The sequence below is a fragment of the Etheostoma spectabile genome, chromosome 18 (genome assembly GCF_008692095.1).
Source record: "Etheostoma spectabile isolate EspeVRDwgs_2016 chromosome 18, UIUC_Espe_1.0, whole genome shotgun sequence".
Taxonomy (NCBI): domain Eukaryota; kingdom Metazoa; phylum Chordata; class Actinopteri; order Perciformes; family Percidae; genus Etheostoma; species Etheostoma spectabile.
In genome coordinates, this window is record NC_045750.1 from 6,566,854 (window position 1) to 6,590,774 (window position 23,921).

Consider the following 23,921-nt stretch of genomic DNA (forward strand, 5'->3'; position numbering starts at 1 on the left):
ACCAAGTAGTCATAGGAGGTGGTTGGGGCATTTCTTTTCTTGATTGTGTGCCCACTTAAACCCCTCATCACCTCCCTAACGACATTCTCTCCTCTGTGTTGTTTTCTTGCATAACACTACCTCATCCTCCCTCAGATACAAAAATAATAATTACTTCCTGAATGGCTATCGGGAGGTTTGGCTGGAAAGGGCATTCAAAGCCTCCAGCTTTGATCGCCTGTTCTCCCTGCTGACGGTAAAGTGAAACCACAGGGCGAATGCTTCATCTGTTCAACCCCCCCCTTCATCCACCAGGCTATGGACTGATCTCTGCCTAGCAACCAATTTTTTTCTTCACTGTTGATTCTGATTGGTCAGCTAGAATGAGCCCAAGAATTGACTGAAACAAACTTATTTGGAAAGTGGAAACACACTGCGAGCTGCAGGCCTTGTCTCATTTCAGGTGTACCCTGAAGGAAGGAATGAAGAAAGGAGAGAAGAAGAAAGACAGAAAGAAATATATTGAATACAATTTTGACTTTCATTAGTTGGCTACGAGGTTTACAAAAGTTTGCTTGGTTACAGTAATATACAGTATAAAAGTTGTTTCATATTATTTTTCTTATGATTTAAAGATTTGTTTTTCATCTGATATTTTTCCAAATGTTGTGCAGTTTTACAACACATCTGTGCATCTTTATTAGGAAATGATGTGATGTACTCTAATAACTGCAAGAAATGCACCGATTTGTTGGAAAACTGCATATCTCCCCTAAAGTGTGCATGCTCCTTCTAATGAATTTTACAACCTGATGGAAGTAACTACCATTATTTTAGAGATCAAATGTGACCAGTCAGAAGAGCCAGTGGGTCCCACATTGACCAATCACCACCCTGCCTGAAATGCACTTCCTGTAACCCCTTCCTCCCCTTACATCTCTCCTTCCTGTCTCCTCCAAAAACTCACCAGAACCCACCCTAATGCCACTGTACCTCCCTCCCCACTCCCCTCCATTCCTCTCCACCTCCCCCCTTCCCAGGCATCGCGCTATCAACTTCTTCATCCCGGCCTATCAGAGACTTTGGATAGAGGCAGAGGAGTACTCCTTTGAGGAGAAGCTAGTTCAGGATCTGGCAGTAAGTACTGGGCTCGCCTTGCCCTTGCCCCGTGTGCCCTGCGTTGGCACCCCTCTGCCAGTCCTGTCTGCCGAATGCTTCTTTAGCTCCGCGCCCGTCGAGCCTTGGGAGCGTGCCCGGGTGGGGACCTCGCCCAAAGCACCCAGGGGCGGCCCCCGCTCTAGGCGTGCAAAACCCTTCAAACAGAGATCCGTCAGGGGTCAAAGGCTGCATGACCAACTCAGGAGACACAGGGCCAGCTCCGGCGCTCACAGCTCTAAAAAAGCAGGCTATGCCTTTCTGACAGCAGTGGTAAGGAGGGCCTTTCACTAGTAGTCACTAGCTGTTTGGCTGTCAGATCTGGATCCAACCCATCAGTTGTCTGTTCGCTGTACTCTGTAAGTCTGTAGTGTGCGTGTGAAGGTAACGTTACAGTACATTCTGTGACCGTGACGTCAGTGGCATGCTCGCGTAGTCATGTGAAGATCACATTTCATATTAGAGCTTTGTACGCTGATGTGCAGCAAATTCATCAAGACACTAAAACTGTGCCATTGAATAAAAGTAAAGTTCAGCCTTAGTTGCTTCTTGTTGGGCAGATTATTTTTATTGTCAGTTTTATTCTACAAATCTGTCAGATTAGTTTAAAGTCGTGGAGATTTGTGTAGTTCTGATTCCTTCTTTGGCAGGCTACTATAATGTCAGGGTCATTCTTCATATGCAAAGTCATATCACCAAATGGCTTGCTGCTTGCATCTGTTTGCTGTAACATGCATGTATTTGAATACTTGTTCCAACGTTGTTCAACATTCCACTCTTAACTTCCTCACCCTGTCCTTTCCACAGATAACCAGGACATGACCAGAACTCATCTGCATGCCAGTGCTAGTTGAATGTTACTGACTCATCTTAGTGTTTTCAAAAATTGTGTAAAATTGTCAGTAAGTTTGTGAAAATATAAAAAAAGAGATGGATGATTAGTGATCAGACAGACTTGGGCAGAGCTAACCTTTCAAACCTGTGGACTTTTGCAGAAAACCCCGATGAAAATTGTGGAGGAGGAGGAAGAGGAGGTGACTGAGATCCAGCCAGACCCTCTCCACCAACTTATCCTCCACTTTAGCCACAATGCTCTGACAGAGAGAAGGTGAGAGACTGAGACTTGAAATTATTTCAGATTTTGTCCCACGTTTTTTTATGGCAGGCAAAATTAGTAGAAAAAACACATGGTTTTGGTTTATTAAATTATGCCTTTTTAGCTTTTTATTGTCAATGAATAATTTCCTTAGTAATTAGTTGTATCATGTAGTACAACAAATGGCAATTCACATATATGATACTTGTTTTGATACTGATGACTTTTGACTTGACTTCCTTCCGTTTCAGTCACTTGGAAGAAGATCCTTTGTATATTGCGTATGCAGACATGATGGCAAAGGTTGTTATTTTCATGTATAAATAAATCTGGTAAGACGTGAGTTAATAACTTGAAAGATGAGCTCTGAATGTTGACCTTTGTGTTTTAGAGCTGTGCAGAGGATGAGGAGGAAGAAGAGGAGGAAGGGAAAGAAAAGACTTTTGAGGTATGCTCTCATTAAGGCAGAGATCCTCTTAACAATGGCTCTGTCAGACTTTTACTGTCTCTATCTTACTGTTTACCAAAACGTTTTATGTCTGTAACCTGCAAGGAATTCACAATAAAATGTTTGTTGCTCCTCAGGAAAAAGAGATGGAAAAGCAGAAAATCCTGTATCAGCAGGCGAGGCTGCATGCCCGTGGGGCTGCAGAGATGGTGCTGCAGATGATCAGTGCTAGCAAAGGTGAGGATAAGCTAAACGTTTCTGTGGCTCAACAAGTTGATGGCAGTTTAAAAGAAATTATTCTGTAACCTTTCTGCTGTTTTACAAGCATTTTCATTGGCCTTTTATTTGACATTTCAACCACTTGTGTAATCCACTGACATGTAGGTTCTCCTTGGCTACTACCACCCACATTTTAAGGCCTAAATATAAATTCAAACATTAAGTGGATCACCCTGCCTTAAACAACAATGACTACTATTAAGGGCATTTTAATGCAAAACACCAACCCTAAAAGGCCAACCTTTAATCTAAAAACAATTCATGTTTTGATACCCTCTAATGTAACCTTTCCATATCAACACACTTTTTTCACAGACTGGTCTGATCTGCTGCAGCGATTTAGCCTTCGTTATCCGTCAAACCTGCTTCTGTCCTCCACGTTGTTGACTTTCAGCTTTTATCCTACACTACTCTTTTTTTCATCAGGTCGACTGGGCCCCATGGTATCCTGCACCCTCAAACTGGGAATCTCCATCTTAAATGGAGGCAATGTGCAAGTTCAGCAGGTCAGATTATTCAGCTCAAATATCCAACTATATTCATCTATATGTCCTATTAACGATATCATTGTTATTCTTTCGTTCTTCCATCAACATATGTATATACACATAATATATTATGAAACAACACTGCAGGAGCACTTGTTTTGACAGTAGGATACTCTATTTATATTTATATTTATTTATTTATATTATTTTATGCATTTCATCTCCTATCCCAGAAAATGCTTGATTACCTGAAAGAGAAAAGAGATGCAGGCTTTTTCAAGAGTCTCTCAGGACTGATGCAATCTTGCAGGTACCGTTATATTAGCTGTACTGCAAAAAGGAACTTCTGTGTTGACATTAAGGGCTTCTATTTTACTTTTTATTTTTTCTTCCCCTAGTGTCTTGGACTTGAATGCATTTGAGAGGCAAAACAAAGCAGAAGGACTTGGCATGGTGACGGAGGAGGGTTCAAGTAAGTTAAGAGATGTCTTATTAGATGGGCAGTTGGATTCAACCTGTTTTCCCTTGTCTTCTAAGCATCACATTCCTGACACAAGTTTCTCTTGAAGTTAAGTAGATACCTGCTGTTAAAGCATCCTACTTTACTCTTGATTACAAAACAAAAATCTAATAATTTTCCCTTCACTAATACCACTAATGCTGAACCATGCAACGGTATAACCTCAGTGTCAGAGCTGTCAACAAATGCTAGTTCCTAAGTTGTCATGTCTGTATGGCCCTTGTGGATGACTGTGAGGGACCAAGCTGGCAGGCATGAGGAGTCTTTAAGTTATATAGGTTATATAGGTTTTAATTTACAATTTTTTTTTTTTTACAGAAAACAGGAAGTTCTGGGCCCATAAAAGAGTTCAACTAAGTGCAACTTAACTCAGATAACATAACCTTAGCATACACTGGACCAAACAGACATAGACTCAACTCAAAAAGAAAGGTATTCATTTTACAGAATGTAACTTAACAAAGATAATGAACTTGAAATTAGCTAAATTGACAAAGTTAACTAAAGATGTGCACCCAAATAGAAAACTAAGTCAAATAACTAAATGAACTGTTTTTAGAACTAAAGTGTGTGTCCAGTCATTTATTTTGTATAATGTGCTCAAAACAAGAGACTTACCAATGTGAGTTGTTGTTTCCATGTGTGGCTGCTAGTGCGGCCGTCACATACAGGTCTGCATCATAAAAAGGCAGGGCACTGAGAGTAACAGAGGGCTCATCTACCAGCTTGGTCCAGGCTCTGGTTACGGCAACTTTGAGGTTGGTTCAACAAATCAAATAAGACTGGCAGGTCACTACCAAGCACTACTGGCAAAGGAAGGTTGTCAGCAACTCCAATGTTCAATAGGTAGGGTTATCCTTACACTTCATTGTAAACATCAGCAGGGGGGTAAGGTTTCTTATCACAATGTACACAGCAGATGGGAATGGTTTCAAGGTTGCGAATAACATTAGCTGGTACAAACTGCCTGTGCACCAGGGTCTGATCACTGCCAAAGTCAATTAGGGCCTTTAGAGCTTTACCGCACAGGTAGCAAATAGGCACTTTACTAGACCTTTGGGTATTTGTTGGCTGGTTCTCCCTCAGGGGAGCCTTGCCCACACCTGGTGTTGCCCTCTGATGGTATTGAGGATGTCTATTGTGTCTTTTGTAGCCTTCCAGGTGGAGTAGGTCCACGGTTGTCCTTTCCTTCTTGCAACCACAAACACATCAGCCAGTGTCGCAGCCGTTGAGGGATCATGTTCCCTGATCCATACCTGCAGCTCAGGAGATAGCATCCACAAATACTACTCCAAGATTATAATTTCATCAATGGCTTTAACAGTTTTACCTTTTGTATAGATCCACTTCCCATAATGCTCCTTCAGTCTTACATACAGCTCCTTGGGACTTTCACCAGGAATGAGGAGCAAAAGCCAGTCAGACCTAGGACACCGACATGCTGCTGCAATCCTCTCAAATGTTATAAGGAAATGTTCAATATCATCATGCTCTGTTGATTTCTCTAATCTGGGCTCTGGGGGAAACTGAAACTGACCTTGAAAGAGTTGACTTGACTGAAAGAGTTACCCCCGTGAGTTGTGTCCCTGTGTGGCTGCTAGTGCGGCCATCACAATGACACAATCAAAATCACGTTGCTATCAATGTGAATTTTGATAAACACAAATTGTTTGCTGTGTGTGCTACAGTCTTGCAGTCACTGAAGTTGAAATGTGTTGTATTTTACGTCTTTTGCAGCAAAACAAGCAGGCGTGAATTTTAAATATATTATGGGATTGTGTAATATGTAGGATGGGACTAAGTACAAGTATTACCTCAATTTCTGTTAACCTTTGTTTTATGAATGTATCCTGTTATTTCAGAGCAGAGGTCTGTGAGTGTCTGTTAACAGTGCAAAACTTGTCTTGGAGGACATGGTCCAGCATTAAAACAAATCTCTCTCCAACTTAAAAAACAAACACTCCTCACTTGACGCTTTTTACATCAAACTATGTGCGTCTTTTCATCATTAAGTCCTCTGCTAAACATTTCCACCGAGTTCTGTGTTTAACAATTCACTACTTATGTCTCGTTGACTGTTATGAAACTTTCACCTTGACTAATGTTTTTCTTATTTGGTACTCATCTAGTTGGATACAACATAGACACAACTAAGGCCTATGATTTTCCCCTTGTCTATATTATTATTTTTAACTGCATGACTTCAACGATCTATTCATAATTCTTTGTATTGTAACTCAATGTCCTCTCTTTTTGCTTATGTCTTCGTGTATTGTGTTTCTCCTTCCTGTCATTTAAATTAAAAAAAACATCGATGGCAGTCCACACTCAGCGGGGTAAATAGCACATTTAGATCATCCTGATATGGCTATGCTTCCACCCTGAATGTCTTCTCCATATTTGTGGTCCATACTCACTGCTTTATTGTTACTCAGCCTCTTCATCCCTCAGATGTCTGTATGGACATACTGTGCATGCAGAGTGTACACAGAAATTGGACTTTGAAGAATACATTGCCTGTCCTTTTGTGTGTTATTTGTTCCCATTCCCTTCATGTTAACATTTACTAATGCAAATCCTATTACTTATGCTCCAATTTGTTGTACTAGTGCTCCCTCTGAAGGGTTTGACTGAAAGTTTGTAGACTCTTCCACAGCCTAAGCAAAGCTTTGTCTTGCTTTGGATTTTGGGCATTTTTCACAAAGCTGGCTTTCACATGGTTTTATATGCTCACAGAAATGGATTTGTGCTCATTTTGTTTTAACTGGATTATCTGGTTGATTTTGAAAGTGCTTCATCATGCCCAATCCCAGCCTACATGTGAAAGTTTTCAGGCTTCCTCCAGCTTATGGAAATATCCTAGTGTTTCACTGTTATTTTAATAAAGAGCATCTTTACAAAATGCACTTTGGATGCAGTTTTGAACCTGCAATCTAAAGGCACTGGTCTTCAAACATGTTTCAAACATGAAACCTGTCCTGCTTGCCTCATATTAGACCTTTTAATGTTGGATAAATGAGTTACTTTGTGTAGGTTCACAGTTGCATTTTCTTCTAAGGTTCCAAGGTGCTACAGAATGATGAGTTCACTAAAGATCTCTTCCGGTTTTTGCAACTTCTGTGCGAGGGGCACAATGGAGGTGAGGTTGCACTTTTGTTCATTTTAAAGTCATGCATTTTTTATTTAAAAAAAAATAGAGCAATGTTTGTATAACTTGTTTCGGCACTGCACCACAAGGCAAAGTGGAAAGGACAGGGATAAGAAAATATGTCTTTCTTTTATCAGATTTTCAAAACTTTTTGAGAACTCAAACTGGAAACACTACCACAGTCAACATCATTATCAGCACTGTGGACTATCTGCTCCGTCTTCAGGTGTGTAAAACACAAATATAAAGCCACAACATCTACACCCTATTACCTTTCAGCCTTTACTAATACATGCACTACCATTTTCACTGTCTACCAATGTCTCTAGGAGTCTATCAGTGACTTCTACTGGTACTACTCTGGCAAAGACGTCATTGATGAGACTGGAAAATTAAACTTCTCTAAAGCATTATATGTTGCCAAGCAGATATTCAACTCACTGACTGAGTATATTCAGGTAACAAAATGATCCCTCAGACAACACTGTTAAATCCTGGAATTGCTTTCATCAAATATTTAATGATGGGTGTCTCCCCCCACCCTATCTATTTTCTACAGGGCCCGTGTATTGGGAACCAGCAGAGTTTAGCTCACAGCAGACTGTGGGATGCAGTTGTGGGCTTCTTGCATGTATTTGCCAACATGCAAATGAAGCTGTCTCAGGTACAATAAACCTTAATTTCTTCTACTTGTACATTGCTGAGATAGGTGAACATACAGAGTCTAAACAGTTCTGTTCTTGCTTTGGGAAAACTCTTCTAGAGCAAAGCTTTAACAAAAATACTTTAATCTTCTTGTAGGACGCCAGTCAGATTGAGCTGTTGAAGGAGCTGATGGATTTACAGAAGGACATGGTTGTCATGTTGCTGTCTCTGCTAGAGGGTAAGAGTATGAAGCTGTTATTCACTGTCAAAGAAATGACATGACTTAAAATCTGTCTCTCAAAATATTTGTAATGCCTTTCATTACAAGTCCTATAGTATATAATGCATCATCTTTATGTACTAGGTAATGTGGTGAATGGAACAATTGGAAAGCAGATGGTTGACACTCTGGTGGAGTCTTCTAACAATGTGGAGGTGATCCTTAAGTTCTTTGATATTTTCCTTAAACTAAAAGACCTGACGTCCTCTGACAGCTTCAGAGAGTATGACCCTGAGTGTAAAGGAATTATTTCAAAGAAGGAGTTCCAGAAGTCAATGGAGAGCCAGATGCAGTACAGCCAGTCTGAGATTGAATTCCTGCTCTCGTGTGCAGAGGCCGATGAGAATGACATGTTCAGTTACAAAGAGTTTGTGGAGCGGTTCCACGAGCCGGCCAAAGATATTGGCTTCAACATAGCAGTGCTGTTGACCAACCTGTCTGAACACATGCCACATGACTCCAGACTCACCACCTTCTTAGACTTGGCAGAGAGCGTACTTAGCTACTTTGAGCCTTATCTGGGCCGTATTGAAATCATGGGCAGCGCAAAGCGCATTGAGAGGGTGTACTTTGAGATCAGCGAGTCGAGCCGTGAGCAGTGGGAGAAGCCGCAGGTGAAAGAGTCCAAGCGTCAGTTCATCTTTGATGTGGTCAATGAAGGCACGGAGAGCGAGAAGATGGAGATGTTTGTGAATTTCTGCGAGGACACAATTTTTGAGATGCAGCTAGCCTCACAGATTTCTGAGCCAGATGTGGGTGAACAACCTGAGGAGGAGGAAGAGGAAGAAGCACACGGTGTCATGGATGAGGTGGTTGGAGAGGAAGAGGGCGCCCTGGAGTCGGCCTCAGCCTTCACAACCGCATGCCGCTCAGTCAAGAAGAAGATTGGCCATGTCTGCCAAATCTTTACAGTTAAAAATGTGCGCAAGCAATTCAAGAAAATCAAGAAGCTGAGCATCAAGGAGATTATCACCAGCTTTTTCTCCTTCTTCTGGATGCTTTTCACCGGCTTTTTCAAGGGAATCTACGGCCTCATCTTTGGGTTCTTCCACGTCATCTGGTCCTCCATGTTTGGTGGTGGCCTGGTTGAGGGGGCCAAGAACATAAAGGTGACAGATATCCTCGGAAACATGCCTGACCCAACCCAGTTTGGTATCCACGGAGATGTAATTGAAGGAGAGAAAGTGGAGGCCATAGAGTCAACAGGAAGCTTAGATGACACCATATCACCAGTAGGCGACCTGGCAGAGGTGGATGCAATGTTGGAGATGCTGTCCAATCCCAAGAAGGAAGGAGGAAAGCATCTTGAGCTTGGCCTGGGAGATGTTTCCGAGTTGAGTGCAGAGACGTCCACTACTGATCAAAAGAAGGTTTGCATTCACAATTAAATTAATGATTTAAAACCCTGAAGATACCTGCTTACCCTTATCACCTCCACTGAAACTCTCAGCCCATGTATTACTTCTCTTGCAGAAAGCTGCTGCCAAGCCTGCTGTAACCCCTGAGAACGAACCAGAGAAAGCAGAGTGAGTAAAATTAAGAGCGAGTAAAATTAAGAGAGAGAGAGAGAGATCATCATACAAAATCAAAATAACTGTTTTGAATACAGCAAAGAGAACCAGGAGAAGGAGGACAAGCCAAAGGAGGAGGCCAAGGAGCCAGTGGCGGAGGAGAAGCCCAAGACCAGATTGAGTCAGACTAAAGGGGCAACACCCGCCTTCATGTTGAGTATCGTTGCTGGTCTGGAAGTCTTAATGACCAAGATTGTGGTAAGCTCTCACACTATTTATTTTTTCTTTTAAATAGTTTCATAATGTTTTTCTTCAATATTTTTGGTCCATCACTCAAATCTGCAGTTTGTCTCGCCACTAATTAAAGCTTTTCCCTACAGAACTACCTGGCTCGTAACTTCTACACACTGCGTTTCCTGGCTCTGTTTGTGTGTTTTGCCATCAACTTCATCCTTCTCTTCTACAAGGTAGCTCAAGTCAAGTTCCCATCCATATTCAGTGCAAATTTTAACAGAATATTCAGAAAACAAATGAAATAAATAAACTGCAAAGCAATGTGTGTGTTCTTCCACTACTGTAGGAGTTAAAGGTGCAAGCATTGAGATAAAAAATGCTAATTAAGCAATTAAACATGCTATTGAACAATTTTAAAAGCTGAGGGTGCAACAAGATGACATGATTAAAATATTGTTGTAAGATGTATTTCTGGCACTCAACTTAAATCCACTCACGTTGAAAATTCCTATGAAAACATGTAGATGACCATGACCATGACCATAGCAAGGGGTGAACAACGTATCAAATATGTGATATATTCCCATATCTTTTTATATGTGAGATGTTAGATGACCATATTGTAATATTGAGATATTTCTTATGCACACACACACCCACCCACACCAAAATTATCAACCTTGCTCACCAGTTTGACGTCAATTCAAAATTTGTGTGATGCGGTACAGTTATTTTAGGTATGAAAATATCAGTGTATGCTGTATATACAAAATATAGTGGCATAGCCTAAACATTTAGTGTTTCTTTTTAAGTTATGATTGTTTCATCAGTTTCTCCAACTTGTGTTTCATCAAAACCAATTTTTCATTCAACAAAAGAAGCCAAACCTCTCTTAATGTTGTCTTAACACAATCAGCTGTACAAGACCAGAAATTCAATGCCAACTTTTTGACTATCATCATTTCATACAAAAATGCCTTCATAAGATCAGCAGTAGCCAATGTGAAGCTTAAGCAGTCTGATTTAGCCACCTGAAATGTTTTTTGTTTTTTTCTGTTCATTCCCACGCTGTGGTGGGGGAATACTAAACCTATCCCTTTCAATGTAATGATCTACTAACATTCCCAACAATCATTTTAGGGAAACTGAAGGACAAAGAGTAAAACCAAAATGATACACATATGTCAGAAATGTGTAGTGGGGGAAAAAGGCAAATGACAGGTTATTCATTGTACTGTATATGTTGTATGTACTATTTGCTCTTTAGGTCACTGAACCTGATGAAGAAATTGATGAGGAAACCACCTGGGATGGGGAAGAGGAGGATGATGAGAACACACTCTTTGACATGGATGAATTTAGCCTGCAGGAGAGCACCGGCTACATGTTACCAACGCTGCGCTTCCTGGCTGTATTTCACACTGTCATCTCACTCGTCTGTCTGGTCGGGTACTACTGTCTGAAGGTAGGTATATTCATTAAACCATTACTGCTTCAACAGACTTCACTGAGCTGGGAATCATTTCTCTGCAGATGATCCCATTGTGTAAATTACAGTTTTAGTCACCCATTGTTAATATTTTGCCTCTAGGTTCCTCTAGTGGTGTTCAAGAGAGAGAAGGAGATTGCCAGGAAGCTTGAATTTGACGGTCTCTACATCACTGAACAGCCGTCTGACGATGACATCAAGGGCCAGTGGGATCGCCTCGTCATCAACACCCCGTAGGACACTGGCCTTAACATTAGTCTGAAATCTGGATCCTCTTTATGATTTATGTGATTCATTTAACAACTTGTTTTTGTGAAGAAAATAAGATTCATTTTTTCCTCACCAACACACACATACTGACGATGACCACCTAATCCTGCTTGTTCTAATATCCATCAGTGTCATAAAAATCTATTTTTATCTGTCTCCCACCTTGGTGATCAGCATGAGAAAGTTCAGAGTATTAATTAATTAATCATTTTAAGTAATTCATCAAAAAAAAATGTCAAACATTTGTAGGTTCCCATTCCCATTCTCATATTATTATAAACGTAATATATATATATTTTTTTAAACATTGTTTAGGCAGAAAAACATGTCCAGAACCACAGCACACAACATTTAACTAAGTGTGTGGGCATTTGTCCTTATTTACACTGACATGTTATAGAATAAACAATTATTCTGTTAACACTTGAGGGTCAAAAAACTGCACCAGTTTTTACCTGGATATTTTTCATTTTCAAACAAACAACATATATAATTAAAGCTTCTCTAATAGGTCACTCTAATGAAACTATTTGTTCGCTGAGTCTCACCTCTATTTCCTTTAACAGGTCTTTCCCCAACAACTACTGGGACAAGTTTATCAAGCGCAAGGTGAGTGTTATTAGAGAATTTCAGGTAAAAGTTACAATACTGTAAAGTGTGTTATTAGGAGCCCTCAAATCTAAAAGTAGTGACAGTTGATCAACCGGACACAAATGTAAAAGATAATAATAAAAACTAGATATGTAATAATATTGTATCGGTTGGATTCCTAGTGAGATATCCAGGGTTGTTTATAATTTTAATGTCCAGATTAAGATTTTATTGCAAGAATCCATTTTAGAAAATTGTTGATGTAATGCAGTGTTAATGCAGTATGTATCGGCATGTGTTGTACATTCTCTGAGATAAGTTTAAAATTAAGCTTTTTCTGGGAAGACCCGCTGTGCTGCATCGTCTTTAAAACAGACTTTAGACTTCTCAGTTAGATGTCAAGTGACCGATCTGATCTCTGCTGTCCTACCTCTGAATGTTTAGGTGATCAACAAATACGGAGACCTGTATGGAGCTGAACGCATCGCTGAGCTCTTAGGTCTGGATAAGAGTGCTCTGGACTTTGACCCAACAGTGGAGACTGTAGAGAAGGAAGCTTCCCTGCTCTCCTGGTGAGAACTACACTATTGTTTTCTCAATTTACAACCACCAAAAAAATATTTTATAGGACAGATAAAGACATGAGGAGGAATCACATGCAGCAAAGGGCCGCAGGTCGGAGTCAAAACCCTGGCCGCTTTGTCGAGCCACTTAGGCCTGAAAGCATTAAATGACAAGTGCCTATAAACCGATGTGGTTGGATTGGTTCTGAAATAAAAGTAAATCCCTAATCTTAAATAATCCAGTAGGGCAATGCCATTACTGTGAATGAACAGTTTGTGTTCTCGTTGGCAGGCTAAGCTCCATTGATACAAAGTACCACATCTGGAAAATGGGCGTGGTTCTGACTGACAATGTAAGTTTATTTTGCTACTGAAAGAACTTTGTATTCACAGCACTGTGGGAGAAATGAAGTGAAAAAACTTAAAGGAGCTATACAAATGTTTAAATTGTGATCACGGTTTCGGTTATTAAGGTTATTCTGTAATGCAAGACATTGTTTTTAAAAAAATGAGTCACAACACTCCAAACTCTACAATGATATTTGTACTTGCTAAAGGGCAGATATACAAATATGCAAAATAATGACATTTTTATTCCATCATTTGTCACTTTTTCTGCAGTACTTTCTGTATCTGATCTGGTACGCCACCATGTCCGTTTTTGGACACTTCAACAACTTCTTCTTTGCTGCCCATTTGCTGGACATTGCGATGGGCTTCAAGACCCTTCGCACTATCCTGTCTTCTGTCACTCACAACGGCAAGCAGGTACTTAGTTCAACCAGCAGAGGGAGCCAGAGTACAGATAAGAAGATCAATAACCACCCCCCCCCCCCCCCCCCCACACACACACACCACACACACACGCACGCTCATTTCACAGAGCAGTTTTTTCGTACAACTTTCCTTTTTCAGAGCTGCTACTCAGAACTAGAATTAGCCATACAATTGAGGAAATGTTTATGGGGTTTTGAACTGTAACAAGTTTAGAAGAATGTGGACAAATTCTGTTATTTTAGGCCCTCATTTTACATTGAGATTAAGTTTCTGAAAATAATCTGCATGCACAGTACATGTGGTCTGTGGTAGATTATAGGAAGAGAGAGCAAACATCATTTAAGAGGAATATTTGTATATAAAACGAAACCTATAAGAACAATTGCTAAATATCACTGCATCACAACTAAAGGAGTTACTTTATGGAACAGCTGCAGTGAAGAGATGAAATCATCTATAACAATGAGCAATTTCAAGAGATTATTTAAAATTAATATATTAAAGGGATACAAAAAGGAGTTAAAGTGATGGTATTGTAGTAGACTGTGTGGTTTTTGGCATTTATATGCTGGTATGTCTATATACTAATATATTTATATACCGATACGTCCATATACTGGTATGTTTATATGCTGGTATGTCCATATGCAAATATATCTACATACTAGCATGTCTATATACTAAGTCTAGTATGGCTGTGTTATGTAATCTGCTATAGATAGATGGTATAGAAAGTAGAAGAAAGGGAAGGAAGAAAAAAAAAAAGGGTTTATACGTGTTTGTGTATGTATGCATCTGTGTCTATGATGTGTAAATAACAATGTGTAAATAACTGAAGAATAAGATTTACTAAAGGATGAAAGTAGAGAAAGGGGGTCGGACATGATAAGTTGTTTATCAACTTCTTCCTATTTATATGTCATTCTAATTATATGTATGCAGGAATGCATGTATATAAATCTTTTATTTTAATGTTGTTGTTTTTTTTGTTTTTGTTTTTTTATGTTCAAAAACTATAAATGTTCAAATAAACTATAAACTAATAGGGACAAAACAACTAGCATCGTGATTCAAATTTAACGCCAAGATAATCAATCAAGAAATTAGCATTTGGAAAAATGGACGGAGCTTTGAACTAGAAACTGTATGTATATGAACAGTCCTCCAGCTCACAGGATATCTAGAAATAAATTAATGAATAAAAGTAAAGGGCAACAGGACTTGCTGTTTGCCTGTTGGATAAGTGGCATAACTTCCTCAAGAAAATCTTTTGTTTTTGAGAAATTTCTTGTGACCAGTAAGTAGTAGGAGTCATACACACTTTATCAAACAGGGTTATTGTGAGAAACTGTGAAGTGACCATATTTGATGTTAAAAAAAAGGTTTTTGCGATATAGATAACTTGTATCTAGTTTCTTTATTCATTCATCAGACAAATTAAAGATAAGATCAGTATGATTTAGTACGGTAAGCTGGGAAGTCTGAACAGTTACCTAAAGGTTATGCATGACTGAAATAGGTCGCTAAAGGTTATGCATAAACAGCTCAAATAATTAGCTATATTGTTATTGATAAACGGAGAAATATTAATAGACAGCTAAAAGCCCGGCTTTGGAGGTAGAGCGCATCATCCTTTAATCACAAGATTGGCAAGGTTGCTCCCGATGGGCAGGAGCAGGATGCCCAGCGCTGTACATGCCAGCTGCGCCACTACTGGTGTAGAATGTGTGTGTGAATGGATGAATGAGAGTTGAAAAATTGTAGTGCTTTGTCCTGTTAGGGAGAAAGGTGTTTTATAAATGCATTCAATTTAAAAGAAATGGATAAATATATAGAGAAAACAATGGAGGAATAGGTTGAAAACATTTAGATTCTCTCAAGGTTTTATTATTTTCTATCCCCCTTTTTTTCTTTCTGATAGTAAATGCAACGGGCAACATGCCAATATTAATGCAGAACAACAAGCGGGTAAATTGCAGATCCCCGGTGGGGCATGAAGAAGTTCGGTAATGCCGTGAATTTGATTCACTGAACTGATGAAAGCCACCCTGAGATCCTAAATTCAGCTCTAGATGTCTGGAAAATATTGCAGTTATTTTGTGCTCCTGATGTTGATTCAGTCAAAACCAACAAAGATTACTCTCAAAATCTACATTTAATCAAGAAAAGGCGCTGGTGCCACCTCAACTCTCAGCTAAAATTGGCACTGGGAATAATCAAAGGTCAAATGAATGATGTACCAATACATGTGAGTTCTGTATTTCAGAATATTATTATTATTATTATTGACTTTTTCTCCTTGTAGCTCGTGCTGACTGTGGGTCTGCTGGCAGTGGTTGTCTATCTCTACACTGTGGTGGCCTTCAACTTCTTCAGAAAGTTCTACAATAAGAGCGAGGATGAAGACGAGCCTGACATGAAGTGTGACGATATGATGACGGTATGCCTGGCTACCTTCGACTATTTATATTTATTTAGGAAAGAATTGTGATAATAGAAAATAGCTTTCCAATGCTGCAGCATTCAGCAAGGGCACATGTTTGGATTTGACAAAGCTTTTATTTTTAATGTTTCATCTTGGTGTGAAAGCAGGTAGTGAGCTGTGTATAGGATTCATTTTCAAAACTATAATCATGCACACCTTTTGCAAATCAAAAACATCACAAACCTACGACAGCGTATTAAGGCCATTCTTTATGTTTCATGCTTTTTATTTATAGTCACACACTGAAATCCTTAGCCACATTTAGTGCACGGTATATCGTTGTTTTAAAAAAAAATTAAGAACACACAATGAGATGCAACGTAATACTTTTAATCTGAAAAAGTATAGCTGTGAGTTACTGTTCTTTCCTGTTTTTCTCTTGGCAGTGCTATTTGTTCCACATGTACGTGGGTGTGAGAGCTGGAGGTGGTATTGGAGACGAGTTGGAGGACCCAGCTGGAGACCCCTATGAGCTCTACCGCATCCTGTTTGACATCACTTTCTTCTTCTTCGTCATTGTCATCCTGCTGGCCATCATTCAGGGTACACCATCTTTTCTGTTTATCGGTGTTCATCCTCCTAAAGCATAAATGCCACTAAAAATGCTTGTTCCATGGCCAACTGTTTCCTTCAGGTTTGATCATTGATGCCTTTGGTGAGCTGAGAGACCAGCAGGAGCAGGTGAAGGAGGACATGGAGGTAAGAGCTGTGTGGATGGGAGGAGGAAACATGTCAGCCACAAAGTTCTTTTCATTTAGTCATATGCTAATGTACAGACGTGGAAGAAAATATTGATACTAAGGGAGCTTTCATACCGAACATAGCTGGTTTAGTGTTGGTGTGGTTTCCTTTGGGCTGGTGTGAAAGCTGTCAATCAAACTCTGGGGAAAATAAACAAGGTCCTGAAAAAGGAAGATTTGGGATCACTTGGAGAAAGATTCTGGTTTGTTTATTGTGTAAATTAGATTTTATTATAGTAGATACTGTATGTGATTTTAATATTGTTTAATAAAATCAAGAAAGTGATCCTAAAAACAACAAACTAAGAATGAGTGGAAATAATTTGGTAACCATGGTTCCACATACGTGTGTCCTACGTTAAGGGAGTGTGGGGACTTTGACTTATAATCAAAAAGGGAAGAGGAATTCAAACGTCAGTGTGTTGTGTTTGTTGTCCTCTTTAAAAGTGTGGGACACAACAGTACCTATTTTCTCCTGTAATATAATGGTAAAAGACACCTCTTTTTTTGGTCCCGTTCCTACCTGTTGGCCATTCGGATGTGAAGTGAAGTTGGACAAACACATCAGTTTCAGTCCAATTCAGCATGATATGCTTTCAGTCATTTTAATTCCCCATTTGGGCTTAGTCAGCAATGGCCCATATTAAGCATTTCCCGATCTATCTGTATTGGCATTTATGATGGCGGAATTTTTTTTTCTGATAAAAGAATATTTAAAAAAATAAAAACAGACTGTCAACCTTGTTATGAGTGTTGGCGTTGCATAGTTTGTCCACCAGAAGGCGCTACAACGTCCCTGGTGGCAACACGTGTTTTTGTTCAAATGACTTTAAGTTTGATATCTTAAGTTTGTATTTTTATACATTTCATTTATCAGAACTTTAATATATTTTAATGTTCCTCTGTTCTGTTGTGACAAAACAAATTATCATATTATTTTAGTGAGAACTCATTAATACCTACAAATAACTAATGTTAGGGAAATCTGTTTAAGTTTCGTAACGAGTTTCTAGATTTAAAATATATATATATATATATATATATATATATATATATATATTTCGGCCGATATATTCCTGGCATTTCCGACTTTTAAATAACCAAATATTCGTATCAGTATCGGCCTTATAAATCCTTTATCAGTCGGGCTCTAATGCAGGATGACAATTGCCAAAACTGTCAACTCAATGAGTTACTTCTACTCTGACGTCTAAGATTTTATGCTTACAGTTTTAATTATTTTGTAAAAAAAAAAAAAACATCAACTAGAACTAAAAATGCACTAATGTGTTACTCCTCCCGGCCAAATGAACAAAACTACAGGTGTGAAATCGACCTATTTCCAGTAGAGGATAAGAGTATTCAGTATAGGTTGACCTTCTGTATTAAAATGAAAACAACTCTTCCTATTCCTCTTTCAGACCAAGTGCTTCATCTGCGGCATTGGCAATGACTACTTTGACCGGACGCCTCACGGGTTTGAAACCCACACCTTACAAGAGCACAACCTAGCTAACTATCTGTGAGTGCAGCGAAACAACCAAATCCGTAAATATTTCTGATTCACAGTGTGGACATTTTTCACACCAATCATGTTCCACCTGTGTGCAGGTTCTTCCTGATGTACCTGATCAACAAGGACGAGACGGAACACACGGGTCAGGTACGGGACCAGTTTCCAATTCTATGTTAGGAAAATTTGACTTCATGTAATTTACCTTGCAGCATTTTCTTCTGTGAGATCTCACGTCTGATCAACCTTAAAACAGCAATGGAGGGTTACAGAAACTTCAGTAGGTTTTACTTGTGCAACATATCAACCCACCTGTTATGTTACATAAGTAGAGCTTAGCAGGAGGAAGAAGCAAAGCGTGGGTATACTTTGCCTTTTCTATATTAACTTGTTATTGTTGTGCACCTAAGATTCTAAGTTTTTTTTTTTTTTATTGGGTGTGCACTGTTTTTATGTCACAAGTTTAGCAGAATAACCATCAAATAAAAAGTGTTGGTCACTTTGGTGTTGTAAACACAATTAAGTCATTAGTGTTTTTGCAGAAAATAAAGACGCTAGGCCTTAGAGATCATTCAGTTTAGGTCCTACTCCAAGTGATACTTTGATGTATTAACCAAGGCCCGGTGGGATTTGGGAATGCATCTGCAATTCGTCATTTTTGATAAATAACTCTATCCCAGTCGGCGTGGAAGTGCTTTTTGCTTTTGTAAAATAGCTTCCAAATATTCAGTATAGTGTAGTATGACATACAATACTATGACTTTTATTACTTTTTTGACATTTTGAGACATACTATACTATGACTTTTTTTGCAATTTTGATGACATACATTACTTTTTGACGGCATACTATACTATGACTTTTTTATGACCTACTATATTATGACTTTTTTATGACCTACTATATTATGACTTTTTTTTTTTTTACTTTTTTGACATACTATACTATGATTTTTTTCTCATTTTGATGACATAATATACAATGACTTTTTTTGACAGCATACTATACTATGACTTTACTTTTTTATGACATACTAGTCAAATACTGGTTTCATTTTTATAACATATACTATGACTTTTTTTAACTTTTATATTACATAATATACAATTTCTTTTTTGACATTTTGAAGACATACTATGGCTTTTTTACAATATACGATATTTTTTTCATTATGACATTCTATACAATGTTTTGTCATCTTTGACATACATTACCTTTTTACGGCATACTATGACGTCTCATTTTTATGACATGCTGTACTATGACTTTACTTTTTATAACATTCTATGTTATGACTTTTTTCCCACATCTATAACACACCATACTGACTTTTTTACAACATGCTATGACTTTTTAGCCATGTTTATGATATACTATGACTTCACTTTTAATAACATACTATATGTTTTTTTTAGCCATGTTTGACATTTAAAACCCTCTACATCTTCATAAACTGATATCAGATCTGTCCCCCCCGCCCCCCCCCTCCAGGAGTCGTATGTGTGGAAGATGTACCAGGAGAGATGCTGGGACTTCTTCCCTACTGGAGACTGCTTCCGTAAACAATATGAGGACCAGTTGGGTTAGAGGGCCGGCCTTGTGTTGTCCCCCAAACACGCCTCTCTACTTTCCGTCTGAGACACTGAACTGGACTTCACCCTGTTAACAGAACCTAAACACCTGCTGGAGTTTCTCCGCTGCCATGGTGTCGAGAAAAATAATCATTCATTGTGAATTCTGATACACAAAACAATTTTAAGAGAGAGAACGACATTTGCATTTCGGGTTTGTGCATCCAAGTCCTTTTCCTCGTTACCGAAAAAGTCACTTACCACAACGCCTATTTTATGCAAATTCTTCTTTTGATTCTGACTCACATTGCCTTTTCACTTGCTTAACCCCAACCTGTTGCACAATGTGTTATGTGTAGACATTTGATACATAAGAAGGGTTACAGCATGACAACTGAATGTCTGAATATGCACAATTTCTAGGTTAACGCCAGGATGTTAGTGTTACTTATTACCAAACATACTGAATGGGTGTGCTGCTAGCATTGATCACTATTGGTCCAGTTGGCATCATATGACTTGAGTGAGACCTGCCTTTTCAAATCTGTCAGATGAAATGAGTTACAGAAGTCGGTTCTTTCTGGACCATAGACAACTCACTTTAGGTGTTTATCAAGTGCCGATGTGCCTTATGAGAAACTATGCAAAATACATTTATCATTTTTGTCCCTCCTGACAAAAGCAGTGCTCTAGCTCTGGATTACTTACAAGCAGATTTAGCTCAAGCTAGTTTTGTGGCTTTTAAATTATAAAAAGAGAAAACATTTGTTGTATAAAATCTAGATGATCATGTGTAAATGTTGCTTAGTTTGGTTTTGTTTCTCAGCTGTGGTGTCCTGCCCTCCTGCACTTCTGTGCACAGTAGAAGAGCTGCCAAACAAAAACAAAAAACCCTGGTTTAAGGATTTATTCATGACAAACTTTGTTAACTGGTATTATATGGTCATTTATATGTATGTCGTAGCTTTGGTAAACTGCATTTCTTTTGATGAGAGGGAGGAAATTAATAAAGTAATAGACGCAATAAAGCAACGTTTCACTATCTGTCCGTCCCTTTATTTCAGCCGAGTTCCTCTGACAGTGTTGTGTAACTTTCATGATGAACAGAGAATTCTTCATCTGAAACCTGTGCAGCAGGTACATTTGGACACAATATCACAAACATGTACGGTCTTTTAAACATATGACCACAACGTTGTAATAAGTATAAAGCAGAGCCCAGGTGAAAGAGGAACTCCAACATTCAACAAACATCTGTCCAACATGTACACTTTATAATTGGTTTTCAAGGTTGAATTCCAAACCAAAGTCCAGTTTGTCAAGTCCTTTCCTTGGTGCTTGGGGGTCAGGAGATCATGCTGTCGAGCCAGTTCTCCAGGTCCTCCTCGGTCATTTCCTGCCTGACGGACGCAGACTTAGGAGTTGTAATGACTTTGTCTTTTGTCTCAATCTTCTTTTCTATTGCCTCTGGTACCACGTCCTTCACTTCCATACCGGCTGCAGATTTAAAGAACATGGTGGGAGAAGTTTAATTTCTGAAGGTGGACAGTGATTTAAAGACTAATCAAATGGTCACAAGCTCCATTACTCATTAGACCTGCTGTCAGAAAGAGGGACAGAAAAATAAGTACAATTCCAAAAAAGTGTTTCTTTGGTGATATTCTCCAACAGAACCAGAACAGCTGTTATTACGCATGGCTGCAACGTTTTATAGTGTCCAAACCACTCGCTACACCAATTCATTACATGCACCTGGAATAATTACTGACTTTATTAGATTTCATGAATGTGCAACTATAATGCAATAACATTGGACCAAAACAAGTAAAAACTAATGTCATAATAAATTCATAGTCTGTCATGAAAAAGTCATAGTATAGTATGTCATGAGAAAGTCAGGATAGTAGGTTGTAAGTAAATGTATAGTATGTCCATAAAAGTTATATTATGGTATGTCGAAGAAAAAAGAAAAAGAAAAAAAATCACAGAAAAAGTCATAGAATAGTATGTTGAAAACAAATTCTAAAAAAGTAAATGTATAGTGTCATGAAAAAGTGATGAGTCATAGTTTAAGATGTTGAAAAGAAGTCAGAAAGTTATAGTATGGTATGTCAAAAAAATCACCAAAACATAATAAAAGTCATAGTATGTCATAAAAAGGTTTTTTAAAAAGTCATGTTTCAAAATCTCAAAGTATAGTATGTCATAAAATAAAAAAAAAAAAGTTATAGTATGTGATAAAAATGAGAAACAAATCCTAGTATGTCATGAGAAAGTCAGGATAGTAGGTTGTAAAAATGAGAAAAAAGTCATAGTATACTACATCAAAGTAAAAAGGTCTTAGTATAGTATGTCAAAAAAAAGTGACGAAAGTCATAGTATTGCATGTCGTAAAAAAGTAAATGTATAGTATGTCCATAAAAGTTATAGTATGGTTTGTCAAAAAAAAAAAAATATAAAAAAGTCATAGTCTAGTATGTTGAAAACAAATTCTAAAAAAGTAAATGTATAGTGTCATGAAAAAGTGATGAGTCATAGTTTAGGATGTTGAAAAGAAGTCAGAAAGTTATAGTATGGTATGTCGAAAAAAAATCACCAAAACATAATAAAAGTCATAGTATGTCATAAAAAGTCATGTTTCAAAATCTCATAGCATAGTATGTCATAAAATATATCAGAAAAGTCATAGTATGTCATAAAAATGAGCAACAAATCCTAGTCTGTCATAAAAAAGTCATAGTATATTATGTCATGAGAAAGTCAGGATAGGTTGTAAAAATGAGAAAAAAATCATAGTATACTACATCAAAGTAAAAAGGTCTTAGTATAGTATGTCGAAAAAAAGTGACGAAAGTCATAGTATTGCATGTCGTAAAAAAGTAAATGTATAGTATGTCCATAAAAGTTATAGTATGGTTTGTCAAAGAAAAAAAAAAAATCACAGAAAAAGTCATAGAATAGTATGTTGAAAACAAATTCTAAAAAAGTAAATGTATAATGTCATGAAAAAGTGATGAGTCATAGTTTAGGATGTTGAAAAGAAGTCAGAAAGTTATAGTATGGTATGTCAAAAAATATTACCAAAACATAATAAAAGTCATAGTATAGTATGTCATAAAAAGGTTTTTTAAAAAGTCATGTTTCAAAATCTCATAGTCTAGTATGTCATAAAATATATCAGAAAAGTCATAGTATGTCATAAAATAGTTTTTGAAAAAGGTCATAAAAATGAGAAAAAAATCCTAGTATGTCATAAAAAAGTCATAGCATATAGTATGATAAAAGAGAAAATGTCTGTCAAATGAGGAAATAAAAGTTATAGTATGTTATAAAAAGTAAATAAATCATAGTATAGTGTTTTTAAAAAAAAATGGTATAGTTTGTCAAAAAAAGCTTTGAAACATTTGTCATAAATGTCACCTCAACTTAAAATATAACGTGTTGATTAGTGAATTTCCAGGCGCTGGTAGGTTGTCTTTGGGCAGAACCAGGCTGGCTGGTTCCCCTGGTGTCCGGGCTTTATGCTAAGCTAAGTGGCTGTTAGCTGTAGCTTCATATGTTCTGCACAGTCATGAGTGGAATCAATCCTCTCTTCTAACACTCGCACAACAAACATACAAATTTCCCAAAATGTTGAACTTGAATATATTTGAGTTCTCAGATAACACGTGCTGATTAGACTCACCGTTCTCTGGAACTGCACTCTGCTCGTCGGCGACACGGACCAACTGGTTTCCTGAAACACCCGAGACTGGTTTCTGTAAACCCAGCAGCTGGTCCAGCTCTTCGTCCCCATCGTCATCCTCCGGCGGCGCTGCAGCGCTGGAGGAAACCTGCGAGTCGGAGCCCGACGCGGGGTTTGGAACCACGGGGACTCTCTGGTTGGTGCTGGGGATTATTAAAGGTGCAGACGGAGGAGTGAAGGGGGCCGGTTTGGGGACCTCCGGTTTGGGGACCTCCGGTTTGGGGACCTCCGGTTTGGGGACCTCCGGTTTGGGGACCTCCGGTTTGGGGGCGATGGTCACAGTGGGCAGCTCCACTGGAGTAGAGACCTGAAACAGGATTGGTGTAAAAATGAATGAAACACAGAGCCTGTAGTGAGTTTATCAACAAAGGGCTGGACGATACGGAGAAAATCA

General features: G+C 38.4%; 2 protein-coding genes across 12 annotated transcripts in view; one reads left to right on the forward strand and one right to left on the reverse strand.

Moving 5' to 3' along the window:
• ryr3 (ryanodine receptor 3) overlaps positions 1-19,961 on the forward strand; it is a 125,400-nt gene extending 105,439 nt beyond the window's left edge. For 3 of the 10 annotated variants that reach the window (XM_032542632.1, XM_032542636.1, XM_032542639.1), the window contains 30 exons: positions 136-235; positions 2,130-2,242; positions 2,482-2,533; positions 2,622-2,678; positions 2,816-2,915; positions 3,384-3,463; positions 3,679-3,755; positions 3,844-3,917; positions 6,287-6,301; positions 7,024-7,104; positions 7,251-7,339; positions 7,443-7,571; positions 7,673-7,777; positions 7,915-7,996; positions 8,123-9,408; positions 9,512-9,564; positions 9,648-9,807; positions 9,930-10,016; positions 11,051-11,248; positions 11,375-11,505; positions 12,109-12,151; positions 12,578-12,705; positions 12,989-13,049; positions 13,318-13,464; positions 15,779-15,913; positions 16,345-16,501; positions 16,593-16,657; positions 18,120-18,220; positions 18,310-18,361; positions 19,703-19,961. In XM_032542632.1, coding sequence (XP_032398523.1) covers positions 136-235; positions 2,130-2,242; positions 2,482-2,533; positions 2,622-2,678; positions 2,816-2,915; positions 3,384-3,463; positions 3,679-3,755; positions 3,844-3,917; positions 6,287-6,301; positions 7,024-7,104; positions 7,251-7,339; positions 7,443-7,571; positions 7,673-7,777; positions 7,915-7,996; positions 8,123-9,408; positions 9,512-9,564; positions 9,648-9,807; positions 9,930-10,016; positions 11,051-11,248; positions 11,375-11,505; positions 12,109-12,151; positions 12,578-12,705; positions 12,989-13,049; positions 13,318-13,464; positions 15,779-15,913; positions 16,345-16,501; positions 16,593-16,657; positions 18,120-18,220; positions 18,310-18,361; positions 19,703-19,798 — 4,054 coding nt within the window. In that variant the 3' untranslated portion in view covers positions 19,799-19,961. Of the gene's footprint in view, positions 1-135; positions 236-1,019; positions 1,117-2,129; positions 2,243-2,481; positions 2,534-2,621; positions 2,679-2,815; positions 2,916-3,383; positions 3,464-3,678; positions 3,756-3,843; positions 3,918-6,286; positions 6,302-7,023; positions 7,105-7,250; positions 7,340-7,442; positions 7,572-7,672; positions 7,778-7,914; positions 7,997-8,122; positions 9,409-9,509; positions 9,565-9,647; positions 9,808-9,929; positions 10,017-11,050; positions 11,249-11,374; positions 11,506-12,108; positions 12,152-12,577; positions 12,706-12,988; positions 13,050-13,317; positions 13,465-15,778; positions 15,914-16,344; positions 16,502-16,592; positions 16,658-18,119; positions 18,221-18,309; positions 18,362-19,702 lie in introns of all 10 variants that reach the window. The other 7 variants (XM_032542635.1, XM_032542640.1, XM_032542637.1 and 4 more) reach the window with 4 other exon arrangements.
• An 855-nt stretch (positions 19,962-20,816) lies between these two features.
• Positions 20,817-23,921, reverse strand: part of aven (apoptosis, caspase activation inhibitor) — a 36,767-nt gene continuing 33,662 nt past the window's right edge. Inside the window, exons 5-7 of one of the 2 annotated variants that reach the window (XM_032542655.1) lie at positions 23,784-23,834; positions 23,468-23,753; positions 20,817-21,279 (exon numbers count right to left, since the gene is read on the reverse strand). In XM_032542655.1, coding sequence (XP_032398546.1) covers positions 21,128-21,279; positions 23,468-23,753; positions 23,784-23,834 — 489 coding nt within the window. In that variant the 3' untranslated portion in view covers positions 20,817-21,127. The remainder of the gene's footprint in view (positions 21,280-23,467; positions 23,754-23,783; positions 23,835-23,921) is intronic. The other variant, XM_032542656.1, reaches the window with a different exon arrangement.